The following is a 16,018-nucleotide window of genomic DNA, read 5'->3' on the forward strand; positions in this document are numbered from 1 at the left end:
GCTTCGCTGTCGTGGAAGGTTGGATCTGGAAGCAACCTTTACAGATTTTGCCAAAGCCCAAGCCCATAAAATTGAAGGCCCAATCTAAGAACACCATAGGGCCCACTTTAAAAGTCCATGCTCTATTTTTATATATACAAAGGGGTAGTCTATTCATAGAGTTGGATTCTGATGAGAACGAGAGTTAACGTGAGAAGTGTAAGAAAAGATGTTCATACTTAGATGCATAATAGGATGAGATGCACCGAGATACACCAGATTAATCCCCGTATCAAATGTGATTCATGGGTGAGTATGAGATTAAAGGTAATCAAGTGTCCAGATTCCTTGTTACACTTCCCACCTTAATTCTCCTTCTCAAACGATCCTTCGCCTCTCTTTATAATACCAGGGATATTAATCCGTTGAGAAATTCAATGGATTTTGGTGGACCTGATTTGATCCAATCGTTCGATGGATGTTGGATTTTGTCATCCGATCCAATCCAATTAACATTGAACATTCGATCAAATCCAATCTCATGGATGATTGGATCGGATCGGATCGGATCGGTTCCATTCATTAGATATTGCTATTGGTTATCTACTGGATCGGATTAGAACCATCTAATAGTTTGATTTTCAATAAATTATTCATATATTGTCTTGATTTATTTAAAATACTATGAATAAATATCAACCAAAAATAATATTGTAAAATCCTGATAACTATATATAGTTAACTTCTGGATGATAGTTATATGGTAATTAGATGTTCACTAGATTGGATCGGTTCGATTTATTGGATTTTGGACTGACATCCAGGAACCGACCGATCCAGTTTGGATGTCGAAATTTGTATACAATTTAATTTGATTATAATTGAATACTGATTATGGTCAGTTCGTTTTAATTATATCGGATGACTTTCTACACACCTCTAATTCATACCCCTCCTTTAAGTGGTGTGTGAACAAGGAAAGGGGTGAGAAATAAGGTGGTATTGAATGAAGAGGGTTATGAACAACATCCTTGTTTAAATCATAAAACAATATTTTATTATGAAACAGTAATGTGACCATAATAAGTATAATTCAATAGACGATTTCTAGTATCATGTTTGATTCCCGACTTTAGCTATTGATTGTTAAGATATGGAAGTAAATATGTATGAAGGCTCGTTATCTGAATCTAGATCGAGCTCAACTTGACGACCAATCCTTCAATCATCAAAGACGGGTTCAGGGACAATCATTCGTGCCTAAAGACACACGGTCCACATTCTTTAGTCCATGTGCGCCGTACATATACGTGACTGGACTGGATGGATGAGACAGGGTTGGAAGGACGAGAGTGAGGTATGAGTGAAAATTTTCAGAAAGGTTATATGTACCACTCTTATTCCATCTTCCTTATTTTCGTTCCACCTATTTAGGCGGGACAAAAAGAAATGCATTTTTCCCCACTCAGTAAGGTCCTGTCTAACATGATACCATACCAAACGTGGGACAATAAGTTTTTATTTTATCATGTGCCACATACCAAACACACCCTTAAAAGACCGATGAAAGATTGAATTGAGCCCGAGCAACACCCCACATAATGACTAATTTCAAAAACCCAACGACTAGTTGTTGATAAAAGGGTATTTTTTATTAAACAAATAAAATCAGTTTGGTCATAACTGATCAGGGTCGTCAAACCTAGTTTGATCCTAGTTTTCAACCTAAATACCGATTTTTTTTGCGTAATCAGATCGGAGCCTATCAGAATCGATCGTAACCGGCCCTTGTGTATTTCTACGTGAATTTAAATAATCATTACAAATATTATTTCTCTATCTTAATTGTGATTTAGGGGTCATTTACCTAAACACTTACCTGGTAAGCACTTATCGGTAAAATTCAACACTATTGTTTTCTTATCGGGTAAGATTTTATTCACTAAAACGCATCATATGCAACAATTTATCACGGTAAGCGCTAACCATAAAAAGAGTCATCGTCCTCACTTATCAGGTAAGACTCTCGATTATTGCTTTCGCTCTCACCGGATAAGATTTTTAGTCTTTGTCATATTCATCATTAAAGTAAAATGATTTGGTAAGCGTTTACCCGGGTAAGCGTTTGATAAACGGTACCTCTATATTTGGGCTTTATATAAATAGCTTATTGGGCCTAATAGATATATGATTCTCGGCCCGATCGGCTATTTGAATTTGCTTCTTAATTCTTAAAGCACAACTATCAAGGATTGTCGCATCCCATCTACCCGCCAGTTTCATAGTTTAAAGCTCTTCCTTTCCTCCTCAGCTGCCATGGACGTCACTCCTTTAATTGAGTTTCAACAAGAGGAGATAGACATCAAGATCAGAATTCAAATTAATAGGTACGAATATTACCAGGTAATTAGAAAATCATCAAAAATGCATGTTCTATACATATTTTTATGCATTTATTTTGCGCTGTTAGTGATTTCTTCAGTTTTGGTGAAATCAGATCTAATTTGAGATAGATCTTCGTAATCTGTTACTCGAATTGGTTTGATTATCGGTTTCGTTCCAAACAGGTTGTGTGCAAACGAATTTTGTAAAACCCTAACAAAAAATGGTTGATAGCAATGGATATCGGATTATTTGTTAACTAGCATATTATGAGGTTCCGATACTCCCTTTCCTCTGCTGAAAAAATATTATCGTTGAAGTTGTAGAAGCATAAGTACCTGAACCTGGAAACATCGGAAATATGAAATCAGAAATATGAAACTAGCTGAAAGGGGAATTCCTTCCATATACGTAGGTTTCTAGCATTAATCAAAACATAAATTGAAAACTATGGAGTTCCATCTATCTGGATCATGCTAGAGAATCTAAGTTTCTGTAGATGTACGAATCTAAGAAAGTACGAATAGAACTCAAATCACTTATGCTCACACATAGATAATCCATTCATCTCAGGGCACCAAACATTAACTTATGGATTTTTATGGTTCTGTTGATACATTTGATATATTTCTTGTATAGATGCATCAAAATTATACAAGTTCTATCGATCTACCTCTATGGGATGAATTTAATTTATAAGAAATACTCGGAAACCAGATTCATCGACCCCTTAGCGCGTTCTGGTCACCTGAACAAGTCTCACCAGACGAAAGGATTGAGGTATCAACCATAAATCTGTAAATTTAATCGTCTCAACCATAATGAGTGTAAAATCATATGATAAACATCATATCTTTTTGCTGGATTATTCACCAAAAAATGTCGTTGTACCATTTTAACATTCTCCTGCAACCTCGTATACTTATCATCCGATATTCCCAACAAAATCTTCTTCAAATTTGGTATTTCACTCACCAACACTCGGACTGAAAATGCATCCCAGTTGAGAACGTCACTAAATGGTAGAACATAGTGCTGAGAAATCAACACGGGTACACACTCAGCATAGATTGCTTCTGTTATTCGTGGACTAGCCACTTCAAACCCGCTAGGGCATAAGCAAAACCGGCTCGTTTTCATCATTTCATGATATGAGACGTTTTTAGGCACTCTATCGTACAACTGTATGTCTTGGTCTTTATCTTTCCAGTGTTGGAAAAGCAGTGGCCTAATCTTGCCATGAAATTGGCCACCCGCAAAGAAAGCCAGGGTTGTACGGTTAGATGCAGGTAGACCTCCAGTAATCGTGGTCGTCTCACCTATATGAAGACTGATTTCTGGGATTGATGCGTCTTTTCTTGGATTGAAAAACTCAGAGGTATTTGCATTGCATAGTAGCCGTATCGAAGTGAAATATAAGGAATGAACATACCATGTTGCTCTAGGCCCCTGCACCATCACAAGAATCATAATAACTCCTTAGTTTACACCCTCATCAGTGGTTACCGTACTAATTTCTGGAACCACTACAACAAAAACCGCTATATAGGACATCAAAAATGTTTAAAGATCCTAATAGATCGCTTTAAAGGAGTAAAAGACTTCGGTTTATAGCACCAAACAATTGTGTCTTATTAAAAATGTTACAATAAGTTAATGGGACAATTTTGGATGTCCCAACGAGTCTTCTAGGACACTTCAGAAATAAAACCCCCTATTACCTTTCTTATAAGACAGTTTTGAGGAATGTAACATATCTTTGTATAAGACACTTCTTTTTATAAGACATTTTTTCAAATAATGTCATATAGAAAGACTAATATGTCGTTTTGTTTCGAAAGTGTCTTATCAACTTATTGTAACACTTTTACATAATATACATGATTGTTTGGTCCTATAAACTTAAATCCTATGAAACAATATCTAGCAAGACATTTATACATATTTGATGTCTACAAAAGCCGATAATATGTAGTGAACGGTCAGAATTAGACAAGTTTTAGAACGTGTCTCTGCACATAGCAGAAATCTTTGACATGGATTTGAGTAATTACCTACCCAATCATGGCAAGAAAGCATGAAATGGTCGGATCCAAGGCTTCGGTTCCAGTAGGGGTACCTTGATGAAACTGTGTGCACATAATCACCGATAACACGCCCTAAGACAGCTTTGTCACGGATGATGGGATCGAAAAGGTTATCGAGGATCATGGCGACACTAAATGGGAGGAAATAGACATGAGCTCGGTCTGGGTCAGAGATCCGAAAATGAGGGTCGTTCTCCATGTAGTTGAGAAAGAGTCCTTCGATGGAGTAAATGTTATTGGTAGGACCTGTATGGAATAAGGGTGGTTCTCCCTCTTCATGGACGTATACTTTGAATAGCTTCTCCATCAATAAGTAACTCCTGCATGGAAAACAAATAGCGTTAGGGCCGTTTACCAAGTGCTTATCGGCAAAAAATCAACACTATCACTTACTTACCAGGTTAGGTTTTGGTCCACCAAAACAGTATCATATACAACAATTTACCCAATAAGCGCTAACCATGGTAAGAGACGTCGCGTCGTCGCCCTCACCCCTCGCTCTTACCGGGTAAGATTATTGGTTCTTGCCATATTCATTCTGTAAGGTAATGTGACTTGGTAAGCGCTTACTTCGGTAAGCATTTCGTAAACGGCCTATTTTCCTAAATCTCGTTTGCCTAAAAGACTTGTATCTTAGCATGGCTTAGGGGTTGTTTGACAGTTGCTGAATGATTTGGTGCAAAATGATTAAGAGACTCTCATGATATAATGCAAAATGAAATATAATTGTTTGGTAATTGTTTACAATGAAATTAGGGTGGTGAATGGTTAAGGGAGACCCATAATACAAAATCATTCAGAGGCCACCTCTTAATGAAACTATTAAGAGGTAAACAAACAACCCATTAGATACGGTTTGGCTTGGTTGGTTTAACAATTCTATATAAAGGAATAGGAATTGGTCCGGTCACCGGCTAAGAACTTACCGGGTGTCACTTGCCTTAATTAGCAGACGGACATGATAAGTACCAAGGATCGTACCTCATAACCGAGGGCAAAGACTCTTGTCCGATAAGCGCTTATCGGGTAAAAGACGCTTACTAACTATCCATTTTGATGGCTGAACATGTTACCTGATAAGGTAAGTTAGGGTTGTGGTGACTAAACGTTTGGTAAAGAGTACCTTAGATCATATATCAAAATCGTCTAGTTGAAACACAAAATATATGCACACACACACCTCTCTCTCTCTCTCTATATATATATATATATATTGGACCTTCTTTTGAAAACACTCTAAATCATGAACTTTGAGAACCAATGCATAATGTGTAATTTCATATGTTTTTTTTATCTATGGCTAGAATTTATTGTAGTAATTAACATATATTTGTTTCACAAGTACTCGGTTTACAATGTGAACTTTTTCGACGTGTTTGTGAAACAAAAAATACACATAAAAAAAGTTTCACATTTGTCAACCAAATACATTTGAAACAAACACATTATGAAACAAATATATGTTAATTAATACAATAAATACTATATTTAAATGGAAAAAATCACATGAAACAAAACTTTAAGATAGAAGTTATCACAGATCTCCCAAATTTTGGAGATCTCAAATGATTAAACAAAATGTACAATTTTTTGATCTCCTCGTACAATCAAGTTGAAACAGAATTATAGCATTACTTGGCATGGTAATTTATTATGTTAAGGGGTTGTTTGGTATTTGTTAAATTGGTTTGGTGCATAATAATTAAGAGGCTCTCATGATATAGTCCAAAATTAATATAATTGTTTACGATGAAATTAGAGCGGTGAATGGTTTAGGGAGACCCATGATACAAAATCATTTAGAAGGTTTTAGAACCATTAAGAGACAAACTTTTTTTTTGCCAAACAAGATTCATCTCTTAATGATTCAGAAACTATATCTTAATGAAACCATTAAGAAGGTATTAATAATCAATTGATGGTTGAGGAATGGTAGGAACTGAAATTATCAGAAGTTAAAGGGGTGATTGTAATTAAGTGGGTGAATCATCCATTTTTAAGACGTTTGGGATATAAAAACTTGAAATACATCATCTCCCCTAGGTTAGTTACAAAAGGATATGTTAAATAGGCAGATGGCTGATTTGCATAAGTTGGGGAAAAGATAGATTCAAGATATCCATACTTTTGATTTTATAAAACCTTGTTTTTGGTTCTAAAATAAAGGACTCATTAACGTTTTTGTAGTAGTGGGAAGAAAGTTTAAGGGAATGTTTTATGTCGGAATGTTCAATGATATATTTGATTTTCTTACTTTTTTTTAGTGTTTTACTGTATAGTTTTTAGTAAATAACCTAATTTATATTGTTAAATATTATTGATCTATTGAGTAATACTAAAAAAAAGATACGTTTATATATATTATATTATATTATATGATATAAAAATTTCTCATCATAAGTCGAGCCTAATAACGTAGTATCTGCGTTATGCCTTCCAAGGATTGAGGTTTGAACTCACTTATAAAATTTAAGTAAACATGACAGTTTTAGCACATTTATTTGGAAATGGGTAAATTAAAGTTATTTACTAATGAGGTTTATGTTCCGGTGAGAGTGAAAGTTATATTGAGAAGTGTAAGAATGAGATCTCCATTCTCGGATCAATTAGATCAATTCTATTTTAAAGTGAAATTCATGAGTTATTATAAGATTAAAAATGATCAAAGTATTAAATCTCTTTTTATACTTTTCACTTAAACTCCTATTCTCATACGATATTTCGTCTTGACGGCACCTTAAAATAAAACAATTAAATAAAAAGAAAACAAGTCAAATGTTCTAAAAGTCGCCATATATATTTTCAAGAAAAAACTAGATCATTATTTTATTAATTATTAATTATATATTTAATATATTAATTATGTTTATTCAATGTTATAAGAACCATATGAGATGAAAGATATTTAGTCCAAGCATGGAGATAGAATGTGAGACAAGTGGCTGAATGAGGAGATAGAATGTGAGACAAGTGGCTGAATGAGGAGATAGAAAGTGAGATTATATATTACTTTGAATGTATAAAAATATAAGGTGCACGATAGATATATAGCCATTTGTCGTCGTCATGGCTATCATAATCTTTATGCAAAGTTAGGTTATGTGTCAAAGTTGGTTATATGTCCTCTTCAATTTTGGACCCATTTACTAAGCTTATTTTTAAGTGTTTATTATGTTAACTATTTTATTGAATGAATATGACAAGAATCGATAATCTTACTTGGTAAGATCGATGATAAGGATTGATAATATTACCTAGTAAGTGAGTGATGACGACTCTTACCCGGTTAACTTTCATCGGGTAATTTGTTACATGCTAGAATCTTACTGGTTTTGATAAACTAGCGGACGTGTTGATTCTTATATGCTCGAGTAAACGACTTCTTATTTGATAAAAATGGTATAGGGCATTACAGTAAATTTGGTTTATTATGCATTCATTGTTTTAATAAAGTATTTGGTAAAACTTTTAAAGTTTATATGATTAAAATTGTATAATAAATTGTTAGAACAAAATCAAGTAATCTAACAATTTTTATTCTTATTAAAAAAAAGTCGTGAGAATGAATAACCTAAGTAAAATGTCATGTTAGTTTTTTGTTTTACTTAAGTTATCCAAATTTATCGAGTAACATTTCCTGCAATCAAAATGCATTAATAGTAAGCGTTTTATCACTCGATAAACATTTATCGGGTAAGTGTCACCACCCTCATTACTAGATAAGACTCTTAATCATTCCCTAAGACTCCCGACCCTTCGATGCTTATCCAGTAAGGTAGTAGACCCAGTGAACACTTATCCGGTAAATGTTTAGTAAAATCCTCATAAAACCCACCAACAAACTGGAACAAAAGAGGACTAGAAAATGAGTTTAACATGTCAAATATTTAGGGTCTATTTTGCTCATGATAAGGAATGAAAAGAGAATAAATTTTGGCCTTTTTGGAGAATGGATTCATTATATTACAAAAAACCAAACAAATTTTTTTTTCCATTAATTAGTGCTTAATACCTCTAACTCTAACCAAACATCCCTTATTATTATGTTAAGATCTAATTCTTTTATAGACAACAATATATGAGAGTGTAAACACTTATGTGAAGATAAATAAAAAATGGTCATATGAGAGAAGTATAATAAAAAAATTATCAGTTCTTTTTACCTTTGTAATTTGTACAAATTATATATATATATATATATATAGAGAGAGAGAGAGAGAGAGAGAGAGAGATGAGCGATCAAATACAAACCACCTTTATCGGTCAATTTTATTGTTTATTCTTATGAAAAAAAAATTCATGAAATTGTTTAATCTTGTAAAATTGTTTCATATATGGTTATAAAATTTTAATGAAATTGTTTCATGTATTTTTCTAAAATTAAAATAATGAAGATGATAATATCTATGATTAACACATTTCACAATAAAAATGATTAACTAACCTCTCATAATTACAAAAAAAATAAACAAAATAAAAAATTATGATTAATTAAATGAGGTTTGTACGGTTTATACAAATAACATGGTTTAGAAAGTAAACTTCCCATCTCTCTCTATATTTTTCACAAATGAAAGTTACCTTAAAAAAGAGTGATTTTAACAAGGATTATTAGGAAGCCACAAACTAACGACCGACAAAGCAGGCGCAGATTTTTGTTAGACATGTGAAATATTAGGGTATCATATTTCTTACAAAAATTAACGAATGGGGCAACCTTAATGGCCGAGAATCCTGCATCTTATTTTTAATGTCTCATTAATTGCTTCAAAATTAGATAAAACATTATTTTCATGCTACAGATATATAAAATAATTTCAACACTTGATACCCCAATCATTTAATATATAATATTTTCATTTTAATAATTTATTAAAATCCATGTCGCCTTTTCCATTTTCCTAAAATTTCTATAATATTTTAATTTTATTAGATCGCGATTTTTTTTCAATTATCTGTCAATTTATTAATTGCAAGACAGTCCCTCGTGCATCATATTGACGTATTCCATTGTTTTCATTCATCAAAAATAGTATAATATTTTCGCAAAAATAGTATATATGAATAAATTGATACTATCTATATATTATATTATAAAACATCTGATAAAAATTCTTAAAAAACATTTTTTATGCATTAACTATTATTTATTGATGCATATTACTTAAAATTCAAGATAAGTAAATTATGCATTTGTACAACTTATTAAAACTCCATATTTGAATTCATGTAACTAACTGCAGATAAACATAGTCAAATATTGGATATGAATCGTATTTTAAATATAAAAAATTTCAAATATATTTAAGATAATTATTGAATTATAACAAAATACTATAAAAAAACTATATCATTATACCTAAAATAAATGACTTCATTATTAAATCTAAATTATAATAAAAAAATTGAATTAAAGAAATTACACAAAAAAAAACTTTTAAAATTTTAATTTAATACTAAAATCGATATATTTAAAAAAAAAAATTATTATACCTTCAAATTCATATTTTATTCAAAAAATAAACACATTATAGTTTTTTAGTACCACGTAAAATCGCATTATAATATCGACGAAGACAGAATAAAACAAAACATTAAAATCGAGATATATCTTACTGTATTGCGTGAATATCATTTTTCTTACAAAAATTTCCTTAAATATATAATAAACAATTTTATACTTTTCTTCAAAAAGACCAATAAAATTTTTACAATAAGACATTAGGACTAATTTGAACATTCTAACATCTTTAATTTTTAGGATGATTATAAAATAAAATATCCTATTATTTTTTTATTGAACATTTTTAAAAAGTGTCATTTAATATATCGTGTCGACTTATTTAATATCTTTATATATAAAATAAAAAAATCCTATCAAATAATATATTATATTATTTAGATATATTAGACACGATATAAATTTGAATTAGTATGAAATGAAATTTTGAAAATATGTTTGTTTGAGATTGCTTATTTGAAACAATTTAGGGGTTGTTTGTTTTTTGTTTAATAGTTTTATTAAGAGACAATTTCCGAATCGTTAAAAGATGAATCTTATTTGGCAAAAAAAAAAAGAGTTTGTCTCTTAATGATTCTAAAACCTTCTGAATGATTTTGTATCACGTGTCTCACTTAACCATTAAGCACCCTAATTTCATTGTAAACAATTACCAAACAATTACATTTCATTTTGCACTATATCATGAGAGTCTCTTAATCATTCTGCACCAAACCATTCAGCAACTGTCAACCGACCTCTTATATTTTTCTACAAATGTTCTTTTCAACTTATTATAAGTTAGAATGATTTAACGTCATGCTTTAATTAATTAATATATGTATAGTAAATTAGTAGTAATTATTGATGGTTTACCTTCTAACAATATGTAATATTCCACCGATAACAAAAAAGGAAAGAAAAGAATGTTATAAATAGGGGTGAGCAGCGGAACCGGGTACCCGGCTATGGAACTGCAACCGCCTTGGAACCGTTGGTCTGGGAACTGGAACCGATATGAGTGGTTCCGGTTCCTAAAATACGGAACCGATTGAGAATGGTTCTGGTTCCGGTTCTCAATTTTTCGGAATCGTTACCCGTCGGGTACCCAATATTTTTCAATAAAAAAATATTTATTATTTTTTAATACCAAATTTATATTAGGTTTACATCTTGAAAGCACGCCGTCATCTTCATTCTTCATCTAAATTCTTTATATAGAATGATTCGTATTTTTTCAAATTGTGTGTTCACTTGGATTCATAGTATGTAATCATTATAAACTTTGAACATTTACCATTATAGTATGTAATCGTCTAACTTTGAACATTTTCTATTAGTCTATTATGGTTCGTAATCGTTAAACAATATGTGTAACAATTATTCTGTATAATTTGTATTCTTGTTTATTTATTCAGTGCTCTGGCAATGTTTTATTTTTTATTTCTAAATAACAAAATTTTAATATTTTAGGAAGCGGGTACCCGGAACCGGAACCGGAACCGATTCCCGACGGTTCCGATTCCGGTTCCAAAAATTTAAGAACCGCTCTAACCGGTTCCGGTTCCGGTTCCAATATCTCAAGAACCGCCGGTTCCGGTTCTTGACAAAAAGGGTGGGTCCCCATATGCTCACCCCTAGTTATAAACAGGAATGGAAGTAAAAATACCTGTGAAACATGGAAGGGTTTCTGTAGATACTTCCGCGAGGAACATAATCAGGATCAGATGAACGGCTGTGATTACTCTCACCGGCATCACTGATCAAAACCCTAGCTCTCCCAAGCTCCGCTTCTACCTTCTCCAGCTTCTTATCTCTCTTCATCTTGTTCTTCTTCTTCATTCTGAACAAGGTTTCGTCTTTCAATTCCTTCATCAATTTGCTAACCACCTTGTTCATCTTCCCGTTCTGCTTCTTACACGCATCAGAATCACACTAATTCCCCAAAAAAAAAAAAAAAACACATCATAATTATAATTAATCCAACATATCTAATCAATCAATCAAAACATAATTACGATCGAGAAAGTAGTACTGATCGGATCGATGAATTACATGGAACATGGAGTAGAGAGCCGTTTTAGGGTTTATTAACGGTGGTGGTGGTGATGGTGGTGGATGGTGGAGATTTATGGAAGGAATAGAGAAATTTAGAGATGAAGAGGACGACGTCGTCCATCGCCATGGCCATGGTGAAGAAGGTAGAGAGAGGAGAGAGAAGCGGTTGGAGGCGTAGGAGATGGAACCGACGAAAACTACAGCAAAGAGTGTAAGGGAGACGAGCGTAGACCATTGATAGTTTGATCTACAAATCTGCAACTTGATCATGTTAATTATGGATCGATCTGTTGATTTGCTTGTGTTTCTCTCTCTACACAGAGAGAGAGAGAGATGGGGGAGGAAAACGTGAAAAGGAAGTGGGATCAAGAACCCCAGGTGGTTCGGTTTGCATGGAATTCGGAAGCTTCCGATTCTTTTGAAAATGTCCAAATTTTTTTAATAGATATATATTTTTAATAAATTATTCCAACTTAATTAACCCCAGTTTTCTATAACATATTTCAAATATTATATATACCAATAAGTTATAATTGATATACAAAATTTTATATCATGTATTAATCAACTAAATTGGTATCAACTTTTTTGGGTTGGTGCAAGTTGGTATAATTTTGATACCAACAAAAAGTTGAAGTTGCAAGTTTATTTATGGGAAAAATTGTACCAAAATGGAATAACTTTCATCTGATTTTTATTTTGGGGAACCAACTTTCAAAATTGTCATTTAAGGGTCTCTATCAAACTTTTTGTTTATTTAAGGGTCTGGTTAACCTATTGACCTGTTAATGCTGACATCATCCAGAACTTTTGTCAACTAAGATATTTCACGTCATATTAATTTTTTATTTTAAAACTAATATTCAACGTCATATTAATTTTTTATTTTAAAACTAATATTTCATGTCATATTTAAAATTATAAAATAATTATAGAAAAATAACTAAAATTCGTTTTTTTAAATTATTGTAATAAAATCTATTTTTCATTTGAAATCTCGTTTTTTTTAAATCAGATATAAATTGAAATTTTGTCAAAAAAAAATTCAAATTACCAAAAAAATCAGATATCAAATGTGTCTTTAGGGTCTGTTTGGCTCATGCCGAGAAATGAAAATAGGAATGAAAATGACAATGACAGGGAATGGAAATGGGAATAAATTTTCATTCCCCCCAATTTAACCAGGAATGAAATTTTGGGCTTCTGGGGGGAATGAACCCATTATATTATAGAAAACCAAACAGTTTCTTTTATTTTCATTCCCATTGATTACTGCTTAATACCTCTAACCAAACACCCCCTTAATTTCATTAGTTGAGGTTTGATTTTGAGAAATAAAAAAAATGGAAGCACCAAAGTAAGTGCAAAAGTCAAACTTTTCAATATTTGGCAGTTACTGAATGGTTTGATGCAAAATGATTAATAGGCTCTCATGATATAGTGCAAAATGAAATATAATTGTTTGGTAATTGCTTAGAATGAAATATGGCTCTTAATGGTTAAGGGAGACCCATGATACGAAATTATTCAGAGAGTTTTAGAACCATTAAGAACCAGACTTTTTTTTTTTACCAAACCAGATTTACCTCTTAACGTTTCAGAAGTTGTCTCTTAATGTAACTATTAAAAGGTAACAAACAACCCATAAGTGAAAAATCAGAAGCTTTCTTTGATGTTTGTAGTAGCATCTTTTAACATAAATACAGCACCAAAATTGTGAGTCAATTCAAGAATCATAAACCAAACATGTATCAATAATTCTCATAAGTTTATAAATTAATTTTCGATCTATTGATTTATATATAAAACAACACATATAAAAAATGATATTTGTACAGTGTTGTTTCATATGTAAAATGTTTTAACCTATTTATATATATAAAACAACATTGTATAAACACTTGTATTTTTTTCATGTGTGTTCTTTCATTGTTCTTTCATTTGTAAAACAACACATGAAAAAGTTTTTATAAATTTATACAGTTATTGGATTTGTAAATGATGACAAATATTTACATTGGATTTCATAGAATAATCAAAGGTTTAATCCTATAAGTTTTGAATCTAAGGAGTCGGTTACTAAACGCTTACTTGATAAGTGCTTACCGGGTAATTTTCCTTACCGGATGAACATGACAAAGGTCAAAAATCTTACCCAGGTGATGACTCTTACACGGGTAAATTGTTGTATATGATATTATTTTGATGTACTATAATCTTACCTTTAAAATAAATTATAGTGTTGACTCCTAACGATCTATACTTACCGAGTAAACATTTAAGTAAACTACCCCTAACTCCTAAATTACATAAATATATACAATAACCATGCATAGGGTGTGGATTGACCTTTGTTTTATGTTATTTGTTTAAGAAGTTACATAATTTTAAATATTAAATGGATAAATCAAATACCAAAAATAAGCAACTTGTATATCTTGTTATGATTTCACTAGAATCGATTAGAAGTGATCATTTGTGGGTCTGGGTTGGATCTAGGTCAGGCCTAACTTGGTTTTTTGGTCCAACGGGATTAATATTGTAAACTCAAGTTTTTTTTCCTGGGTTTGACAACTTTTCATTGTCCATCCGATAAATGGGTCGGGCTTGCCCACGGGTTAATGAGCCTAAAAGGTGTAACTATTATAAATTTATAAACTTGATCACTAGCAATTAATTAACAAATGTGGAACAAAAAAGTAAAGGAAAAACACCATTTCAATTAAAATTTTAAGCAACTAAAGTAACACTAAAGAAAGAAAAACAAACAACCCCATAGCCTTTTGTGTAATCAAGAATAACTAAAGAGTTTCATCCTATAACTTTAATAATTTAATTTTAAAATATACTAGTATAATTTTAATTAATGGTAAAAAAATATTAATTATAAAATATAAACGGGCTGGATGGGTCTGTCCTTTTTTATTTTTACATTGTCCATGTCCGCCCGTTAATTTTAACGAACAAACCCGGGTCCTTTCATTTTTTCGATAATGGTTGTCCAAGACCTATTTCTAACAGGCAGGATGAGCCGGATCTAACGAATCGTCCCGCCCTTGAACAACTTTAAAATCAACGCATCATACATGACTCATAATTAAATAATACTATTCAACATCTTATGTTTAGTATTTAAAATCATATAAAAATTAAGTCTTGATATTAATAATATATTAAAAATAAGTACTCGTACAATAAATAATACATGAAAAATATCATAATTAAAAGTGCATTCAGCAATATATACAGATGCATTTAGCGCATCTCTATTTTATCTGTATGATAAATAACCGTCTTCATTTCACATTCCACTTCATCTTTGTTTGGATGATGTTCATTCACACGTGCAAGCACAAAAAGACGATCATGTCCATATAACCACAAAGATGATGTCTGATTGGTTTTAAGTGTGCATTTAACAAGTAGTAATTACGCCTTTTGCCCTATGTACCCCTTCGGTTTCGTCATTCCGGTAAATCAAGAGCAAACTTGAAATTAAAAGCATGAACAATAGGAAAAGTCTTGTTGGTGCGAATATCTCCGCCCCGTTTATTATGATAACCGGGAAAATCGCTTTTCTGAAAATCGACCTTCTCCTTCAACTTAAGACCAGCTTCACCAGCCAACAAAACCACATTCCATCTGTTATATGGATTATCATCTCTGTGCCTCATATGCACCTCTCCCCCTTCATTCAACATCTTGCTTGCACTCTTAAAGTAAGCTCTCACCAACTTCTTATGCCTCCTGTGATATATATACATACATATATATATATATATACACATATACATACATATATATATATATATATAGTACAACACAATTAGGCACACCAATATATGCATTCGTGTTTCTCCTATTTCTCCTCAGGGATCTTTATGGGGGTTCAACATATTTTGGTATCAGAGCCAAGGTGGACCACTTTAGGGACTCAACACTCTAGCTAGCCTTTTATTGACATCATGAGATAATTTGTGTCCATCTAGCTTCAATTTAAGGGGGGGTGGGG

General features: G+C 32.0%; 2 protein-coding genes across 2 annotated transcripts in view; both read right to left on the reverse strand.

Moving 5' to 3' along the window:
- Positions 1-2,922: 2,922 nt before the first annotated feature.
- LOC112501038 (probable glycosyltransferase At3g07620) lies at positions 2,923-12,333 on the reverse strand. The gene is made up of 4 exons (XM_025104674.1): positions 12,004-12,333; positions 11,618-11,883; positions 4,420-4,768; positions 2,923-3,810 (listed from the first exon to the last, which is right to left on the reverse strand). The coding sequence occupies exons 1-4, from the start codon at positions 12,274-12,276 to the stop codon at positions 3,145-3,147; spliced, it is 1,554 nt and encodes a 517-aa protein (XP_024960442.1). The 5' UTR covers positions 12,277-12,333; the 3' UTR covers positions 2,923-3,144.
- A 3,137-nt stretch (positions 12,334-15,470) lies between these two features.
- Positions 15,471-16,018, reverse strand: part of LOC112500463 (uncharacterized protein At4g26485-like) — a 3,109-nt gene continuing 2,561 nt past the window's right edge. Inside the window, exons 3-4 of the mRNA XM_025103957.1 lie at positions 15,826-15,865; positions 15,471-15,753 (exon numbers count right to left, since the gene is read on the reverse strand). Of these exons, the coding sequence (XP_024959725.1) occupies positions 15,471-15,753; positions 15,826-15,865 (323 nt within the window). The remainder of the gene's footprint in view (positions 15,754-15,825; positions 15,866-16,018) is intronic.

Source organism: Cynara cardunculus (genome assembly GCF_001531365.2).
Source record: "Cynara cardunculus var. scolymus isolate 2C chromosome LG 17, CcrdV1, whole genome shotgun sequence".
Lineage (NCBI taxonomy): Eukaryota > Viridiplantae > Streptophyta > Magnoliopsida > Asterales > Asteraceae > Cynara > Cynara cardunculus.